The sequence below is a fragment of the Capra hircus genome, chromosome 14, assembly GCF_001704415.2.
Source record: "Capra hircus breed San Clemente chromosome 14, ASM170441v1, whole genome shotgun sequence".
NCBI classification, from domain to species: domain Eukaryota; kingdom Metazoa; phylum Chordata; class Mammalia; order Artiodactyla; family Bovidae; genus Capra; species Capra hircus.
The window spans coordinates 12,404,051-12,425,361 of NC_030821.1; the positions used below are offsets into that span (position 1 = coordinate 12,404,051).

The 21,311-nt window shown below is 36.2% G+C and overlaps 1 protein-coding gene across 3 annotated transcripts in view; it reads right to left on the bottom strand.

Annotated features, from left to right (window-relative positions):
- KIAA1429 (KIAA1429 ortholog) overlaps positions 1–21,311 on the bottom strand; it is a 60,450-nt gene that overhangs the window by 26,171 nt on the left and 12,968 nt on the right. For 2 of the 3 annotated variants that reach the window (XM_005689234.3, XM_005689233.3), the window contains exons 2-9: positions 21,059–21,174; positions 17,223–17,309; positions 16,020–16,068; positions 14,388–14,556; positions 8,498–8,620; positions 7,660–7,932; positions 4,583–5,723; positions 540–1,031 (exon numbers count right to left, since the gene is read on the bottom strand). In XM_005689234.3, coding sequence (XP_005689291.1) covers positions 540–1,031; positions 4,583–5,723; positions 7,660–7,932; positions 8,498–8,620; positions 14,388–14,556; positions 16,020–16,068; positions 17,223–17,309; positions 21,059–21,174 — 2,450 coding nt within the window. Of the gene's footprint in view, positions 1–539; positions 1,032–4,582; positions 5,724–7,659; positions 7,933–8,497; positions 8,621–14,387; positions 14,557–16,019; positions 16,069–17,222; positions 17,310–21,058; positions 21,175–21,311 lie in introns of those variants that run through there. The other variant, XM_018058232.1, reaches the window with a different exon arrangement.

The window sequence follows — 21,311 nt, forward strand, 5'->3', positions numbered from 1 at the left end:
ATCCGTCACTCAAGGGGTCATATCAAGACTCAGATGCAAAGGACACCACAGCTTTGTATAGCATGAACCAGGAGGAACGAGTTTCTCTTCTCATAGACTAAAACCCTCTGCCCAACAGGGCAAGGTCTTCAAAAACCACTATCATTTTCAAACTCCCTCATCCAGTCAAAACACTTCTAAAGTCAGAGCATCATGAAGAGCTTAGCAGGTGAGGGCAGAGACACCAAGATAGTCCTCATGACTCTTAAGCTGTATGTATTATTTCTGTGTCTTACGACTCCCCTCCACAAAAATCAGCAGGAGTACTACGGCTGCAATCTTTGTTAACTCTGTAGGGAAACTGAAGCAGCTCCTATTTCATTTCTTTATATCCACATCTTAGAGAGTTCATCATTCTAATCCTTGATTTACAAGTTATAGGCTATGTCAAAAAATTATAGTTTTTATTTTCAAAACAACACATTCTTTCAAGAATCTACCCCACTAGTGATGTAGTTTTCCAATAAAACAGGAAATTTAAGGAGTAAGCATAAAATTACCCTAAGGCTTCTTTGGAATAGTACTCCATTAGTGTAATAAGACTTTGGAGATTTTTCTCAAGACTGAAAACATGGCCAACAGCTGATCTTCCCACAGGATTAAAAGTAATCAAGTAAAGGTTGTGCAGCGTTCCCAACAGATCTGAGTGGTCAGTTTCTTCACTGGCTGTACAATGCTGAAAATGGCTGAACAGTTCTGTAATACACTGCAATGTCTGTGTTGAGTCCTGCAGCCATAAGGCAAACGCATCATCAATAACACCATCGGACTGGAGACCGTCTTCTTCATCTTGATCATAAAGATGACAAAGAGCTCGAATCAACAAATTTGTTGCTTCATATTCTGACATAAAAAAAAGAAGACCCTTTTGTGACTGTGCAAGAAACTTTAAAACATCTTTCGTGGCTTGCAGCACACCAGGATGCGCACTTGTCACTGGAATTGACAGGAGCAAAGTAACCAACTCCAGGAAGTGATGACTGTGAAGATACCTGCAGAAGAAGTAACAAGATATACGTTAAGTCAGCGCAAAACATTTCATTTACTCAGTTTTCATTAGACAGGTAGTGCTAAAAATTTTAATAGCAATAATCCTTATCCTCAGCAATATACCGCTTTATTTAAAAACATAATGTGAACAGCAAGTCTTCTCTCCACAGGACCAAATGAAAGTGAAAGTTCTATAAGGCTTTTTCCTAGCATTCAAAAGATGTTTAATTAGTAACTGTTGACAAATTTTCTCTTTCCAGAATCAACCTTGACTTTAAATTCTGGGCCTTCTTTCCAGGCCACTTATGAAATGGCTCCTTCCTTTTTAACTATGGTCCTACTCAACTCATAGCATATCAGTATATCTGAATTCATGCATCTAGGAAGAATACAGTGCATATACTATAAAAAGCATTTGGTATATTCAGATTTACTACAGGTAGTATATCTGAACCGGTACTTCTAGGAAGAAAAAAAGGTCAAATTATCAATCTTCAGTACTTAATATAACAGTACTCTTTTATTACATCCAAGAACCATTTTTTAGTACACACAGTTTTAGTAGATAAGGTATGAATTTACCTAAAACCCCTAATATACGCAACTGCTACTGATACAGAGTATTTTCATAGTCTTAATAATACTCTGTGTCCATCTATGCATCCCCCAACTAGCTCCTAATTCCTGGCAATCACTGATCTTTTTACTGTCTCCATAGTTTTGCCTTTTCCAGAATGTCACATAGTTAAAATCAAAAAGCATAAAATTGCCTTTTCAATCATATTTCTGCTTAAACTCAGGCTTCTATATCATGAGGAAAACACCTGCAGTAAATGCTTACCACAAAGGTAAACACTTCTACGCTCTTAAGAGCATCCTTAATCACCTTACAGAATGTTCAGAAAATAGTTAACATGGCAGGCCTCAGAATGCTTATTCTTAGAAAGGCTGGTCCTCGGCTGGCCTCTAGGGACTTGGATTTTGGGATAGTTTCCACCCACCAACTGATAAATACTCACTGCAAATAAACTGTTTATGCAAATAATATGGTTCATTCTAAATACCTGCTTTCTCTCTGGCGGTCTGAAATTCTGGGACATGCAAGATACTGGGTGCCTACATGGCTATCCCCCAATAGGAAGCTTGGATGCTGAGATTCTAATGAACTTTCTCAGTATGCAACATTTCACACATGTCACAATTTGTTGTCAGGGGACTTAAGGGGATCCTTTGTGCCTAAACTAGGAAAGGACTCTGGAAGCTTATGACTCATTTTCCCAGGCTTTGTCCCATGTATCTCTTCCCTTTGGGGATTGTGTTTTGTATCTTTTTGATGTAATAAATCCTGATTGAGATTACAACACTGAGTCCTATGAGTCCAGCTAGTCAATCTGGGGGTTACCTTGAAGACTCCAACATGGGACATTAGAGCCTTGCCATCACTTCAAACTAACCCTTCCAAAATGTAATTATTTCTCTTTTCAAAGTTCACTCTCCCTCCTAATTTATCAATTTCTGTCCATAAAATCACAGTTCCAGTAGTTACCCTAGTTAGAAACCTCAAAGCATTTTAGCTCCTTCTTACTTTCTCTTATCAGGTCCAGTTGCCAAGTCCAAGTAACGCTCCACCACAAACTCTCAATACTGGCACAGTAGTCATCTTCCCATTGTCTGTAAATGCCACTATACTAGGCCCAGCATTCAGCACAATACTCACACCCTGGAATCTTTAGACAGGCTTGTCTACCTAACAACATCAATTTCTTTTTCATGGCAATACATCTCCTAACTACAATATAATCTTAGAACACTACTTCGATTATATCAGATCTGCTACTCTAAAATATTCAAGGTCTTCCACATTCTAAAAACGAAATCCCCAGGAATTCCCTGGCCATCCAGCGGTTAGGATTCAGTGCTTTCACTGTCAGGGGCCTGGATTCAACCCCTGATCTGGGACCTAAAATCCCATGCACCAAGCAGCACAGCCAAAAAAAAAAGAAAAAAAAAATCCAAATTCCTTAGCCCAGCATTCAAAACCCTTTATCTCCTAAAATCTGACACCCAAATGTACGATCTCCAATTATGGGAGAAGAAAAAGTGACAATACTTTATAGGCCATTAATTACTGGTTTCCCCTCAACAACTATTTGGGAGCATCATCTCTTTTCTTATACTCAGTCACCCTCAGGGCATTACTTTAAGTCTTAATTTACCAAAAACATGACCAGTGAGAAGCACCTGTCTCCTCTACTGTCTCCATACTACAAAGATAACTGTATTTGTATACTCAAGCATTTCCGTTCTCTTGTTCAAAGCGAAACTGCTACACTTGTACTCTTGGCCTCATCTCCTACTAGACCTTGCTCTAGCAATTATCATCTTAAACTCCTGTATGAATTCAAGCTAAGGCAAATATGAGTTTCAGCTAAAAACAAGAATGGATAGGTACAGATTTTAGAATGGAGAGTATTGATTTTTTGTTAATACATTATGCTCCAAAGCCAGGCAAAAAAAATCACTGAAATAAGGAATAAAATAATAAAACTACAACTTTTATATTTGTTAAAAAATTATTTAGAGGCAAAATACCAAAAAAAAGAAACTCTCAAAAATTAAAGCAAATTTTAAAAATCTGTGAGTACCTAAAAACGGCAAAACTGTATCAATAGATAACTAGAGGGTTAGAAGGGAGAAACAAGTGACAACTGAACCTTTAATATATCTTAACAAGGACTGTAAAATTAACTTAGTAAAGTATCAACTTCACTTACAATGTTTTAGAATCATAAGGTACAAAGAGGCTTACACAGAAAAGCTCTCTCTTTCCTATGCCATCCTCTTTGCTTCACCTTCCCAGAAGCAACCTGGTAATTTCTCCTTTATTCTTGCTCACAGATATGCTAATATAAGCACTATGGTTGGTTATTACTTATATTTTTAACTTAAGTTGCTATTACTACTTTTAAGTATTAACAAAATATAGCTCACATACAGTAACACACTTCTCACTATGACCTATCTTGAAATATCAAGGCATCCTTACCAAGACACACATTACCTATAGACAAATTTAAAACAAACAAACAAACAAGGGGCTTCCTTGGTGGCTCAGTGGTAACGAATCCACCTGCCAATGCAGGAGACACTTCAATCCCTGGTCCAGGAAGATCCCACATGCCACACAGCAACCAAGTCTGTGTACCACAACTATTAAGCCTGTGCTTTTGAGCCCAGGAACTGCAACTACCAAACCCACAAACTGCAACTACTGAAGTTCATGTGCCCTAGAGCTTGTGCTCTGCAATAAGAGAATCCACTGCAATGAAAAGCCCTCACACTGCAATGAAGAGTAGCCTCCATTCGTCCCCAACTAGAGAAAAGCCCGCACAGCAACTAAGACCCAGCATGGCCAAAATGTAAGTAAATAATAAATAAAATTATAAAATAAAAACAGTAAAACAAAGCTTTGCAGCTTAAAAAAAAAGGCAACCACATGAAACTGCCTCTAATAATTGGTGAAATATACTTTCCAAAGCCAAAAATGTCTCACCTAAAGAGAACAGGGTATGGATCATCCCTCTCTGGTGGACCAGTAATACGTGCCATTGTTGGGAAAGACTTAACAGGAGGTTGGATCATTGTATGAGGTGCAGTTTCCATTAAATGAAAAACTTCCTCTAAGAGGTTAATCAGCTTTTCTATTTCGCCTTCACTTATATTTGAGGATTCCAGAAGATCCATATCCATAGAAGCCTCTACCTCGTTTTCATATTCTGGGTTTGTTCTCTCAACTCCAGCATCTGTATCATGATCAGGTTCGCTGTGGTTAGGAACAGAAGAAGTCTTCTCTGCTAAATGGTCACCAAGTCTTTTAATCTCTGACAAAATTTCATAGAAATGGCATTTCTGAAGAATAGCTGAACCAGCAGTGACAACCCTCACAGTCTGATCTAAAAGTATGAGCTCCAGAAGTTTTTGATAGCCACTTTTTTCACTCTGCCTACTTCTCAAAAAAGCTTCCATTCCTTCTGTCATACTAATGACACTGTCCAAAGCTTTAAATGCATTTAATTTAAGGGAAGATGAGACATGATCAGCAAACAGGAGCTCAAATAAGCCACTGATCACTCCTGCTTGTAGCAGTCCCGTGACTCCTTGGGTCCCACATTCTGCTAGTGAGGACACTAATTTGGTCCCAGCTTTGAGCTGTCGGACATTTAAGGCAATGGGTTGGCGAAGGGCTACTTGTAAATTTAAAGCTTGCATGGTCCAGTCTATCAACTGGCCAAGGGCATCTTGTTTTGTGTTTTTCAACTGCAAATAACTTAGTCCTTTTATTATTAAACTTGGAATTTCTTCTAAAGCTGTTACCCATTTTGCACCTCTATCTTCTTGATACAAATCCAACAGTTCAGTTAACTTCACTGAGGCTTCTACTGCCCCTGAGTTTTCTTTATCTGGACCTTGATCCTTCATCCTACTGATTTCGATTTCAAAGGTAGTCTTGTACGGACAGCTGAAGTGTAAGAGTGGTACCAGCTCCCTATCATATGGGTCATATGTCATAGGAGGGACTGAAGCTAAGTCTTCAGCAGTGTATTCGACATCGAAGTTTGGATACTTGAATGTTTCACGTTCCAAGTCAGCAATTCCATCTTCATCACTGGAAATCTGCTCGTAACCATCATCCCCTGAAAATCAGTTTAAATAATACTTAGTTGTTACATCATTGTTGTTTAGTACAAAACAATCTGGTTAGTCAAAATAAATTATTTAGTAACATGGCAAAAAAATGAAAAGTAATGATTCTATCAACAATATTAACTTCTGCCTCAATATCTTATCAACACTTATTAACATTTTATAACTCCTAATAGAACAATTACAGAGAAACTTCATAAGCAAAGTCTTCTATTATATCTGTTCAGCTTTACAATAACTCTTCTATAAATCTTTTCCTCATAGAACTAAAATTAGAAATGTCTCAAAAAAATAAAAAAGAACCAAAAATACCTCTCAGGAGGGAAGAAATTAAGCTTGCCTTGTGAGAGAGTATTTTTAAGATGGAAAAAATGAACTGATGGGCCAAAATTATTAAATTAACTAAGACTTAATACCGTAATTACCAAGTCACACCAAATATTGTCAGGAAAAGCATTCTAGAATTTCATATTCCTTCACTTCTACTACTCTGTGTTTACCTGTTACCCAGTTCCCAGTTCTGTATCATGTTTTTATGGAAAATGTTTATAAAAGTACCCATCTTTGCCAAAACAGAGTTTTCATATCATGACACGTGCAGCTTTTCCCTCTATTCAGTAATAGAAGACTAGAGACAGAAAATCTGTTAGTTTTAAACACGACTGTTACCTGGCTGTGGTAAAACAGAGATGAGTAACAACAGCCTAAGAAAGAAAAGGAAATGTTTCCACGGTACTCCTCCAGTAACAGCCCTCTATGGACATTCTTAAGCTCTAAACAACTTAGCCACAACAATACACTCATATTTGAAAAGAAAGGGCCTAAAACCCGAGGACGGGGGAGCCTGGTGGGCTGCCGTCTGTGGGGTCGCATAGAGTCGGACACAACTGAAGTGACTTAGCAGCAGCAGCAGAGACTTGATTTGAGACTAACCCCCAGATATCTTTTGGTAAAAATCAAATTAACCAGCCTCATTCTCTTATCCTCTCTAAAAATGTCCTCTGATTAACAAAGCCTGCCTGAAATCTAACTACTACCAAATGCAGTAAATCTAAAATTTATTAGATTTATTGGTATCCTAGAAATGGGGTCAGTTAAAAGAGTTATCACTCAATAACTCAACTACTTGTATTTTGTAAAAGGGCCCCTAAAATACTGAAATGGTTCTCATTCTCATGTAGAATGACTCTCCTCTTTAATATCTTATAGAACAAAGCAGATGATCTGTCATTTTACATAAATACTTTAACATTACACTCCATTTACTCGACAAATTAAGAGTCAGTTAGCTTGAATAGCTCTTTTCGCTTTCAAAGGAAAAATAAGACCTAACTAAAAGACTGCATCAGGCTGTCCTTCTGTAATTAAGATTTTTTTTCTCCTTGTGAATGTCTAATAATAATTAGATATTATTATTCAGCCAAAATATTGAGGTGACAGAAATCTTTGGGGATTCTAGGCAGCTTAAAACACCACTCCTCTGAAGACAGATCACCAAATCCCTAATCACCATGTATTTGCTGCATATCCTTGCTTCCCTGGGAAAAGCCAATGGTATCAAGGGGAAGCTGATACCACAGCAAGGCAAACAGAATCTCTCTCCCAGAAAACTGGAAACGGATCTGAGACACAGTCAGGCAGTTTAAATTGGTTGGTTAAAGAGAAGATATTAAAGATGTGGGGTAACTAGAGACATAATAGTTAGTTAAAAAAAAACACCTAAATTCATTTTTCTAACTAAATAACAGATAAACAAAGCAAAGCAAAGATGGAAATCCTCAAGTCTAGTCAAGTCTCAAGGCCCAGCTGACTCTTGGGTTTCCTGAAAGCCACTTGTGTCAGCTATAAATTTTTCTGCATTGCTAAAAGCTACATCAAGCTAGTTTCCAGCACTTAAAAGCAAGAAGTCCTAGCTAATTCACCCACCTTCACCTTCTTCATCTTCTTCACCTTCTTCCTCTTCATCCTCCTCTTCCTCCTCAGGGATACTATCTACTGTATGGCGATCATCTTCATCCTCATCCTCTTCTTCCTCTACATCCACATCATCTTCATCATCTTCTCCTTCTTCTTGCTGTTCCTCTTCTACCTCTCCTTCATCAGAATATTGACTTTCCTGGGGAACAGAATTCCGATCAGGAGAAATGGGTTCAAAGTAATCTTCTCTATGAGGAGCATCTTCTTCCTTGTCACCAGACACTGAAAAATTGATATTTAAGGCACAGATTATTTTAACTATTTAAATAATAAGAGGCAGAAGGACTGGATATTGTAACTATTTAATGATATTTTGGATGATTTAGCTCATAAACACTTTAAAAAAAAGTGGTAGAATTACTTGCTCTTAAAAAATATTAAGAGTAAACACTGCACAATTTTCTAGAGTGGGAATTAACAAAGTATGCTATTTTATGTTTTTACACAATAATCCTCTTTTTTAGCTATTAAGTAACTACAGATTTTTATCTCTTCCAATACATACAGGTTATTTTTACTGGTGCTTCTCTATACTATCATTATAGTACATTAACATTTTATTTTCAAAGCAATGTTGCTTCAGTTTCAAATGAATTAACTGATTTCTCTTTTAAACAAATTCACTTGCCAATAACAATAAAAAAAAAACACAAGAAAACACTGCTCAGAATGGGGGTGGGGGACATTCATCAAGATTTGATTACCAGCATCTATTTTTTTTCCTCTAATAAAAAAGTACCATTATATTAACATTAATCAAGAGAGGAAAAAATATTATTATTTCTACCTGGCAATGGCATGGGATCATCTTCGTCATCATCAGGGGGCGGGGGTCCTGGTGGAGTTCTTGGTCCCCTTGGCTGTGGTCTTGGAGGGCTTCCATTAAATTGATCTTCTTTCTCTCCATCAGCTGATTTTATTAGAAAAAGAAAAAGAACTTTAAAATTATTAAAGTTAGTAATATAAATACATGACAGAATTGCCATTAATCATTTGGGTTTTCATCCTCAGAATTTATTAACTTTTTTGTTCCTGATGTCTAACAGAAATTTTGCTAATCAGTTTATATTGGGCAAGTTAAAATTTCTGACATCCCATATACCAAAATATAATGTACGGAACTCTTAGGAATTATCCCAGAGAAATGAAGACTTATTTTCTTGCAGGAAGATGTACACAAATGCTCATAAATAACTTTATGTGCTAAAGTCAAAAACTAGAAACTTACCTAAATGTCCTTCAATCACTGAACAGTTAAATAATACATCCATACTATTTATTACTACTCAGCAACAATAAAGAATGATCTGATACACAGAGAAAGTAGATAAATTTCAAAGAAATTACAGTGAATGAAAAAAGCCAATCTTAAAAAGATCCCAACTTCATGATTCCATTTTGTAACATTTATGAAATAATACAATTACAGAGACAGAGAATAATGATTGCCAAAAATAGGTATAGGTGGGATGAGTGTGGCTAGAAAGGGGTAACACCAGGGAATACTGTGATAGTACAATCAAGTATCTTAATTGCAATGATGGGTATGCAAAAGTATACATGACATAAAATTACACACAGCTACACATATATACACACACACACATGCACAAGTACATATACAAACTGGTGAATGTGAACAAGCTCTGCAGACTGTAACAATGCCAATATTGTCTTGATATTGTGCTAGAGTTGTCAAAGATGTTAACTAGGGGAATATGGGAGGAGTGCACAGGACTTCCCTACACATTTCTTTGCAGCCTTCTAAAAATCTGTAACTATTTCAAAACAAAAAGTTAAAAACATGCACACATATATAAATGCAATATATGAGCTCAGGTGTCCATTTTAAAGCAAGTAAGAGTGAAGTCAGTCAGAGAGAGAAAGACAAATGTCGTATGATATTGCTTGTGTGTGGGATCTAAAAAAAATTATACAAATGAACTTATTTATAAAACAGAAACAGATACATATGTAGAAAACAAACTTATGGCTACTGGAGGAAATGGCTTATGGCTACTGGAGGGAATGGAGCGGGGATAAACTGGGACACTGGGATTGACACATACACACTAGTAAATATGAAACAAGTAACTAGTAAGGGCCTATCACAGCACAGGGGACTCTACTCAGTTCTCTGTATCAGCCTATATGGGAGAAGAATATAAAAAAGAGTGGAAATACATATAACTGATTCACTTTGCTGTATATCTGGAACTAACACAACACTGTAAATAGAAATGATACTCCAGTAAAATTTTCTTTAAAAGTCAGTAAATTTTTTTCCACTTCTCTTTATTTGATGTACAGCTGATTAACAATGCCATGTTAATTTTGCTGTACAGCAAAGTGACTCAGTTATACACATTCTTTTTTATATTCTTTCCCATTACAGTTTATCTCATATTGAATGTAATTCCTTGTGCTATACAGCAGAACCTTATTGTTTATCCATTCTATATGTAATAGTTTGTATCTACCCCTAAACTCTCACTCCATTCCTCCCCACACCTGCTTCCCCACTTGGCAACCACAGAGCTGCTCTCTGAATCTGTGTGTTTCTGCTTGGTAGATAGGTTCCTTTGTGTCAAGTTTTCATTCCAGATATAAGTGGTATCATGTGGTATTTGTCTCTGACAAGTCAGTAGACTACACTGTGATAAGACTACAATAGAAAATATAAATGAAACTACAAGCTTAGGAAAGATAACATTAGTAAACCTTTAGCTAGACTCACTGAGGAAAAAAGAGAGAACTCAAGCAAAATCAAAAATGAAACAGGAGATATTACAACTGATACCACTTAAATACAAAGGATCATAAGAACCTACTATAAACAATTATACACCAACAAATTAGACAACCTAGAAGAAATGGATATAGCCCTAGAAACATACAATCTACCAAGACTGAATCATGATAAAACAAAATATCTGAACAGACCAATTACTATAAGGAGACTGAATCACTAATCAAAAACCTCCCCAAAACAAAAGTCTAGAACCATATGGCTTTACTGATGAATTCTACCAAATGTTTAAAGAAGAATTAATACCAATTCTTCTCAAAGCTTTCTAAAACTCATCTGCAAGGCCAGCATGACTCTAATACCAAAACTAGACAAGGATGTCTCAAGAAAACAAACTTGTGTCTGCGTGCTCAGTCGCTCAGTTGTGTCTGACTCTTTGTGACCTCATGGACTGTGGTCCACCAGTCTTCTCTGTCCATGTAATTTTCCAGGCAAGGAATACTGGAGCAGGTTACCATTTCCTTCTCCAGGGGATCTTCCCAACCCAACAATAAAACCCGTGTTTCCTGCTTCCCAAGCAGATTCTTTATCACGGAGAAGCCCAAAAAGAAAGTTACATTCTCCAATTTAAAATAAATAAGTTAAAAATAAAAGAGAAAGGTACAGGTCAATATCCCTGATGAACATACATGCAAATATCCTCAATAAACTATCAGCAAGCCTAATTCTGTAGCACACTAAAAGGATCATACACCATGATCCTGTGAGATTTATTCCAGGGATGCAAGGGAGGTTTAGCATCTGCCCATTAGTCAACGTGGTATGTTAACAAAATGAAGGATCAAAGTCATACGATCATCTCAACAGATACAGTAAAATAATTTGACAAAACTGAAATCAATTTAGGATAAACACTCCCAACAAAGCAGGCACCGAGGGGTTGTGCCACACCACGTGTGTGCTCTTAGCAGTTCAGTCGCCTCCAACTCTGTGACCTGATTTTTAGAAGTTCACTTTATGCCACTTTACATTTACAAAAACTTTATGTTAGCACCTGTTTTCACTAACCAAATAACCTTTGCAGTGAGCTGTTACAGAGGGATCATAACCCCCAAAAAGTTAGAGTGGTACCACCAAGCTCCTTCCCCAGCAACTACACTTAGCATCTCAGCATTAAGCCACCACAGCTTTGAATTATGTCTGTGAGCATCTGTGCTTTATCCCAACTGACTTTGTACATCCAGTAGCAAGATGTGTCCTAAGGTAATTGTTTCTTCACTTTATATCATTCTGGCTTACAAAAGGTTTCACAGGAACACACTTTCAGAGAGCAGGGAAAACGTGTATAATATATAGAAAACCCTACAGATTCCATTGGACTTCCCAGGTGGCTCCATGGTAAAGAATTCACCTGCCAATGTAGGAGACACAGGTTCGATCCCTGGGTCGGGAAGATTCCCTAGAGAAGGAAATGGCAACCTACTCTAGTATTCTTGCCTGGAGAATCCCATGGACAGAGGAGTCTGGCAGGCTACAGTCCATGGAGTCACAAGAGTCGGATATATCTGAAGACTCCATCAAAAACCTATTAGAACAAACAAAAGGTACATGGAACGATGCTCAACATCATTAATTAACATGGAAATGCAAGTCAAAACCATAATGAGGTATCACTTCACACCTGTCAGAATTTGTTGCTTTTTTAGTCTCTAAGTTGTGTCCAACCCTTTGCTACCCCATGTACTGTAGCCCACCAGACTCTTCTGTCCATGGGATTTCCTAGGCACAGATACTGGAGTGGGTTGCCATTTTCTTCGCCAGGGTATCTTCCCAATCCAGGGATCAAACCCACATCTCCTGCTTGGCAGGTGGATTCTTTTACCACTAGGCCACCAGGGAGTGACTATTACCAAAAGACTAGAAATAACAACTGTTGGTGAAAATGTGGAGAAAAGGAAATCTTTGTGTACTGCTGGTGAGAAGGTAAACTGGTGCTGCTAATAAAAGAAAAACAGTATGAAGGTTCCTCAAAAAATTAAAAGTAGAACCAACATAATGATCCAGCAATTCCATTTCTGAGTATTTACCCCAGAAAATAAAAATGGTAATTTGAAAAGGTATATGCACTCCCATGTCCACTGCAGCATTATGTACAGTAGCCAAGAAACAAGGTAAACGGCTATCAACAGATGACAGACTGAAGACAATGTGGAAGGTGCGTATGTGTTATTCCATACACATATTAGTACAATGAAATATTACTCAGCCATAAAAAAGGAAAGAAATCTTGCCATCTGCAACAACATGGACCTCAAGGGCATTATGCTCTGTGAAATAAATCAGACCGAGAAAGCCAAATACTATATGATCTCTCTTAAATGTGCAAGATAAAAAAAGTAAGTTTAAAAAGAACACCAATAACAAGCTCATAGACACAGAGACTGGTTGGTGGTTTCCACAGGGTAGGGGGTGGGGGTGGGGGTGGGTGAAATGGATAAACTGTTTTTGTTTTATATAAATAAAATTTACAAAAAAGACCAAAGATACAAATACAAGTAAAATATACTTCTCTGCCCACAAAAAGCTCACAGTCTAGAAAAAAAGACAAATGAGCACAGAAGAATGAAGGCTACAAAGAAAGTGAAATATTAACTGTGCTTAGCAGATAAGATCCAAGAAAAAAGATTAAACTATAGTGTGTGTCCATCATCAAAGACAAAGACCTCACACTACAGTATTATATAAGGATTAAGAAAAACAATGGTCATTTTATTTGTGCTCATAAAATGCTAACTGTAAAGCAAACTATTTTTCCCTATGACCTCAACTGTAATTTCAAAATGTATTCCCAAATCTCCTTAGTTCCACTAGTTCAATCTCCTTCTTACAATGAGTAATACCAAATGAGGAAACCAGACCCTGGAAAACATAAGCCTAACTGCCTGCTTTATTTAAGGAAAGTCAATGAGGTTTATCAGAAGGCTTATGCTTTGTTTTGTTTCAGGCGGGTGGGTGGGTTTGTGGGGGCGTTTTCTGGGAGCCACGCTTCATTGTATGTGGGATCTTACCTCCCCAATCAGAAACTGAACCCTTGCCACCTACACTGAAAGTACAGAGTCTTAATCAGTGGACTGCCAGGGAAGTCCCTAGAGTTTTTATTTTCCCAAAAGGGGAAAATCTCCTTTAGCTAAGATTTAGACATATAAAGAAATCTGATAAAAGAAATGCCATTAACACATACCAAATTTATTGCCTATTATTTTTTTTAATAAACAATAAACATTTATTTCATGTACTTCTGAAGGCCAAGGAGTCTGACATCTGATGCCAGCATGCTCGTGTTTTATGAGAGCTCTCTTCCTGGTGTGCAGACAACTGCCTTCTGGCATGTGTCCTCACATGCCAGAAAGAGGAAGCTCTGGCCCCTCTTCCTCTCTTTTTTTTAATACTATTTATTTGGCTTCACCAGGCCTTAATTGTGCCATGTGGGATCTTTAGTTGCAGCATGAGAACTCTTAGTTGTGGCTTGTGGGATCTAATTCCCTGACCAGGCATCCAACCCGGGTTCCCTGCACTGGGCACACACAGTCTTAGCCATTGGACCACCAAGGAAGTCCCATTCTCTAATTCTTTGAGAGATAATTTACATAGTAAATCACAAATAACCATGGATTCTATTATCATTTATATATTTTAAAGAAACAAACAAAAAACCTCAGATTAAAAAAGCATTTTTGGAAAGTACAGGAAGAAAATAAAATGCAACCACTTCAGCAGAAAAAGAAACTCTTCTAAGAAAGAATGGAAGACTGACAGATAACTTGTCAAGCCTTCAACAAGGTTCAAAAGATACAAGAGTTCTTTGAGTTACCTTTCCCACTGTACTGAAAGACAGTTTCAATGATAAAACCAAATTTAAAATTCTCACCATGCTTTGGATTCCTTTTCACACTTGGCTGTGGCTGGGGAGGTGGTGGAGGTGGAGGTGGAGGTGGAGGGGAATCTCTGTCATGACTGATGACTCTGTCCACTGATCCATATATTGCCAGCGTCAGACAGTTGTACCAGCCTCTCAGCACCAAACCATCAGTATTCACCTGATTTGGTGGGAGGGGGATAGGGGAAGAGATATCTTTCAAATTAATGTTTTAATATGTCAGAAGTAAACTGGTATCAAATTACTCTGTGGGTTCAACTACTATCTAAAAGCATGCTGAAAAGGCAAAGATCAATACTGGTGGAAATTCACCCTGAGGCACAACTTTTACATGGCCCTCTAGAGTTATCATATCTAAAACTGTCTCAAGACTATATCTCCTCAGTCCTGAACTTTAGGTCAATTCTATTCAAAAAGCATAACCAGATTCCTAACCAAGAAAAGAGAAATAAAAAGGAAATTAGAAGGGAGTTACTGCCAATTAATAAATTAAACCCAAATAGTTACACGGGTCATGAAGATACACAAAAGTACAAATTGTGTCCAGTCTCAAGAATTATAAAGCCCATAAAATTACATGGCATTCTTTTTATTAATAAATGTCCAACTCATACATGCATATCAGGTATATTCTATGTACCCATCCCACACTTAAAAAGTAAGGGTAACCAGAGGCATTAAACAAATTATTTTTGCAAAGACACTTTATCCTAAAAAGATCAAAGACTTTATCAAGGCCATTAACTCTCAATATTTCCTTATAAAATAATTTTAAATTTTTCAGAGCTTATCTACCAACAACAGAAATATTAACAACAAATAAGAAAATGAGAGCGTCAGCAGGAACCCCGAAACCAAAGTCCCTGACTTCGGAGTTCTTCTCCCACTCTGTAATGTTGAGTAAAGATGAAATAATAAGTGGTAATGGGATCCCTTCTAGAGAAAGAAATTATTATTTTCCTTGCTCATCTTAGCAAACTCCAGCAAAGGGACCAGAAGTAAGGCTCAAAGATTATACCCATGGACTGAAAGACTCTGAACAGAAAAATCACTAGAAAGAAGATAGAGATAGAGAACATGATTTTTAGTCTAAACAACGTGCAGAATATTAAGTACTCCTTCACCAAAAACAAACAGCAAGCTGAACAGTCCCATACTAGATCATCATTATAGTTAGACTTTGGCTCTTTCATGATTCAGATCTTTTAGATGCTTTTAGAATGGCATTTCGTATCAAGAAAAAAGACACACTTCTGATATGCAAGGAAGAAGTATGAAATATGAATTTTTAAAAAGACACCTTAATTAAGATACAATGGTGTTTAATAATTTACCTGCCCATCATCTTCAAAATTCACCCACCTAAATGAAAAGAAGGAAAAGCAGATGCTGGCTTTTTCCTGACCCAAGTATGAAATTAGAATGAAGAGCTACATAGGTAAATAATAGCATTTGAAAACAGCTTCTGGAATACAAAGGAATCAGACAAGAAATGATGAAATTCTGCAGAACTAGAACTAAATAAGCTAACATTCTGCATCACTGGGTTTATCTGGATCAAAAACTCTGAATGGAGGTGAGAACAACAGTAGTAACAAGCTGAAAACTGACTTCCACGATTACCTTTGAGTTGGGTCTAAAGATAATGGAAGTATTCTCATCATATTCCAGGCTGTTAAAAGAGGAGAAACAAATACACAGGTTCAAACACTGAACATCACAGTTCATGAAGATTCAAATATTTCAATCAAACACTAGATTTTTATTTTAATAAACTACAAAGTTTGGGTTTAATTTACTCCCCACAAAATGATATCAAGTATAAAACAAACCCCCCAGATTCTAGTTCAGTTGCTTTCAGGTGAGTGTAGATGTCAAGGTTTGTTTAAAAGCACCGCATGTAATTCTACCACACAGCCAGATCAGAGGTCCATAGCCCTATAGTCTTCAAAAAGAATGCATACCACGATTAAAGCTTTTAAAAAGCACCTATTTTATCAGGTAGGTACCAACTTAAAAAAAACATTCTATATATTAAAAATAAGCTACATCAGATTACCTAGGCTCCCTTCATTTAAAAAAAAAGGTTAAATTATCAATGTAATTTAATAATAAATGAATGGAGAATCAATAAAAGAATAAGCAAAGTCTAAAAAATTTACTTTCTGACAGGGATAAGAAAATCTCCATTTTTAAGCTGCCTTTAAAATTTTTTATTTTATAAATGAGTAAAACCATTTAATGGTTAATTAATCTGCAGATATGAAAACAACCAGTGTTAATTATACCTAGTCAGTATGCATTAAATTATTCAAAGTAGGGGTAGCTATTAATAAAATTCTCATTTTACAAAAATGTGGCTATGGCATTTTAAATTATGAAGCAGTGTGACGTAAAAACCACAGATAAAATCTCAATGCATTTATAGAGGGTTTTAAGAATCAAAAAGTAATATTTTCCAAATTAGAAGGTTATTACCAAATCATGTGATATGTATCAGAAATGCATACACCAATAAAAATCAAACAAAAGATGGCTAATATTTCACACATTTAAAGTTTTATTTTATAAATAAACACAACTTGTTCTTAGGAGCGTGACATTTCCTTAATATTGTCAACTGTTAAAATTAAACCAAATTCTTGGGTCTACTATCATATATAGCCTTTTCTTCTACCAAAAGAATAAAAAGGTTTCGCTTACTAACTTTTGAGTGTCTGGAGAGATTACCTAGTAAGTACATACCTTCCCAACCTATCGAAAGAATAAAAAGGTTTTGCTTACTAACTTATGAATGTCTGGCGAGATTACCCAGTAAGTACATACCTTCCCAGCCTATCGAAAACCGGGGCACTTGGTTTGCTGACATTGTTAAAGAATAAGTCTAACTGAAATGTATGCGGTGAGGTCTCCCTGTGAATGAAACAAAGGTGAAACATCAGCCTTTACAATAACCAGTTCCTAAACTAAAACAAAAAACAAAGTAAGTACAAATTTAAGAGCAAGTCTAGAATTAAGATAAAATATTCCCAATATTTAAATAAAACACAGAGTTAACTGCAATATTTCCTGTCATTTTATTCACAATCCAATTCTCAAGTAGTCAACTATTCACTTTGAGTATTACTGAGAAGTTTTTAGCCATCAAGTATCTTTTGCCTGCTGCTTGGACCATTCTAAAACACACAGACATTTAAAATTTTTTACACATTTTAATAGAAAATGCTAATTAATCAAGATATATAGTTTTTTTATTCTTTATATTATTATTTTATTAGCAAAAAAGAATCAGGAGTTAACTTAAAGTTGTAAATAATAATTACATTTAATTTCAGCTTAACCCATATTCATACAGGACTATAATAATTTGAACATCAGAGCCCTAAACTGTGACTTAAAGCTTAAACTCCAATTTGTATAGCATTAATTTACATAAATCTTTTTTTATAGACTTACCTAGTAGAGTTTAAAGCCTATTTAACTTGCATTAGAATGAAATCTTACTATATACCCTTGGCTGAAATTCCTTTGCCTTAACTAAAATCAGTTTTTAGACAACACATACTTTGTTTATTCACAAAAAATCTAAATGGTAAAAAGTGTAATGCCCAAAGTACTATGGAAGAGATTCCCTTATGTATTTCTGGTAGAAATACAAACAGGTACAACCATTCTGAAAGACAATATGGCAATACAACTCAGGAGACTGAGAAAATGTTCACACCATTTAATCTAAAAATACTTTTCATTACAAAGTGTTTCTATGGAAACACTGACATACAAAGTTTTTTTTTTTCAAGAGGAGATTCATTATACTAAAAATCTGAAAACTAAAAACCATCTAACAGCCCCCACTTTAGGAACTAGCCAAATAAATGACAGTACAGTAATTTGTTAAGATTATGCAGTCATTAGAAATCATATTTTCAAATAAATTTAAATGCAGTGAAGTACTCCTGACATAATGTTAAATGAAATAAAGGAATACACAGAACAGTGCGTGCCTGGGTCAGAACAGCATCATGCACTTTATCTCACCCTAATTCAACCGTACGTGCTCAACAACTCCAGTCTCTCTCCTCCTACCATTTGGCTTATAACCAGACTCTGGCCTCCAAAAGGAGAGGAAAATGGGTTGAAATGCAAATTATTTCCTCTGGAGGCAGAAAAGATTCACGTCCTGGTCACTGAAATGAATTCACGTAGTCTGACTTTACAAGATTTTCACCTTAAAAATTGTTGACTCTAAAACCTAATCTCACATAAGATATACCTATCCTCCCCCCAAAATATATACATATACATACATATATACATACACACATACAAATGCTTCACATCACCTGGGAAGCCCCCTCAAATGCTCACATATAAATTTAAAAACATAGGACATCAAAATGCTAAGCTTCTCTCAGAATAGAGGGATTGTAAGCATTTTAATTTTACCTTACACAGTTCTGAATTTTGTAATGAGAGTATGATCATAAAGTGTGCTGCACAAATATATGACCTCTAACATTAACTTTCAACCCTGAGATTCCAGGCTTCCCAATATCTTATTGGGTCGGCCAAAAAGTTCTTCCAGGTTTTTCCATAAAATGTAGTAGAAAAACCTGAATGAACATTTTGGCCAAATCAATACATCTGTATTACTGAATTAGTACTTCATCTTATGGTTTATAACACATTGTGTATAACACTGTTTCTGGTAACAATTTCATGTTTGGAATTATTAAAACATGAACAGTCATTTATTCCCAGCTAAGAAAAAGGAGAAAGAGAAGAGGGGAAATGTAATGCTCTTACCCACTGCAGCTAATGACAAGAGATCCATTTTGCCCGCTGTTAACAGCCAGCCTCCAAAATAGACCCCAAAGACTCCCGCTTCCTGACAGTCACCCCCCTGTATAGTTCCCTCCCACACTGTACCCGCAGAATATGTAGTCAACGGAATATAGTAAAAGCAGTTATATGGAAGTATGTGACATATGCTATTTTTGATATTAAGTTACAAACACAGTGACTGTGGCTTCCTTCTTGGGCATGCTCGCTCACTCTCAATCTTGGATCACTCACCCTGGAAGAACCCATGCTGTGACACAGCGACCCACAGAAAGGATCTCCTGGCAAACAACTGAAGGTCTCCCGCCAACAGTCAGGTGAGTGGGCTTCCAAAATTCCCCAGCCTCAGTCAAATCTGAGACTGCAACCCGAGGCCTATAACTTGGTTATAACCTCATGAGGGAACCTGAGCCAAGCAAGCAGCACCCAAGTTCCTGACCCTCAGAAATAGTGGGAGATTAAGTTGCTAAATTTGCTGAGGTTTGTTACACAGCAGCAGGTAACAATAGCGCCTTCTTGCCCCAAAGAAGTGCAATTAGAGAAGTCAGCTGGATACTCTATCATTACTCCATCTTTCTCATTCTACTTTCTAGGAAAAGTAGAAAGAAACACAAGAAAACAGGAGTTTTTATTCCCTTACACGTGGCAAAAAAGTTAACTATAATGATCTGTCATATAAACATTAATCATTCTTATTGCTTTGTTTTTATGTTTTACCTTTGAATGACCTGAAAACACCTGAAGAATTTTATATCCACTCTACAAACAACAAACTACTTTTCACAACTATGAAGAAATGAGCCCTTAACTTTGAGTCTGTACTGTACCAGCCACTACTACACAGTTGGCTTAGCTCTTTCATGTAACAGAAACTGAGCTATCAAAGCATGAACATGTCACAATGCGGCATTGATACCTAGGCTATAAGCTAAGAACCCACCGATATATTTATTACATATATTTATGCTTCTATAACCAAAATTTAGCTTTTATCTCCAATTCATGTAATTAAAATCAAAAGATGATGATGATTATTCACGTTATAACAAAGATCAAATTCCTCTGTTTTGTGTCAGTTGTTAAAGTTATCAACAACTCCACATTAGGGAGTTCCCTGGCAGTCCAGGGGTAAGGAACTTTCACTGCCATGAGTTGGGTTCAATCCCTGGTCAAGGAACTAAGTTCCTGCAAGCCTCACAGCAAAACCAAAAAAAAAAAGAATAATTAAAAAAAAACAACTCCACATTAGGAACAATGTCTTACATTTGGTTTCTTTCCCACAGACCTTAAAAAAGAGAAATGATGCTCAAGTAACTACTTGCTCAGTACAACTAATGGCTAATGTGAAGCTACATATTTACAAAAAGACACATGTATCAGGCTAAGATGATCACCAATAAGGCATGAAAACTAACACTATAATATAAAAAATGTAACATAATAAAAGATATATTTCTCAATATTACAGATGCATTTATTTTCAAGGAAAACAGCACATTAAAAATACTCTGTCTACTATACTGTGCCACCCTACAATAGTTTGGAAAATATAAACCTATTTCTACCAATTAAAAAAAAAAAGAAATGAAGAAAGAAAAACTTAATCTAGTACTTAGGTCAAATAATTACTCTTTTCAAGTTTATAGTAATATATGGATTATACAGAAAACTTAAAAGTCAATTATAATGCAACATAACTAAAACTGAATAAAGTTTTATTTTTGTTAGTTTGTTTAACTTACAAAATATTTTTGCATTTGGAAGTATGTTTCTAGGTCATCTTTAGTCAAAAACACTTTTAAAAAAGAAAACTGACTCACCCATATGCTCTATTGTCAGGCAAGTTGCTATGGGCTCTTACTCCCGGGGGTATGACTCGAACTTCATTTATATAAACCACACATGGAAAACGAACCACATCTATATGAGAACTTTGCTTTAAGAAAAGAGAAGAATATACTGTAAGCAAAACACTTTGTCTAGTCAAAATGTATTCACCTTCAATTTGTTTCATTTAGAATGTCACAAATAATTTTTAAATAAACACTATCATTAAAACAGTGCTATTATATT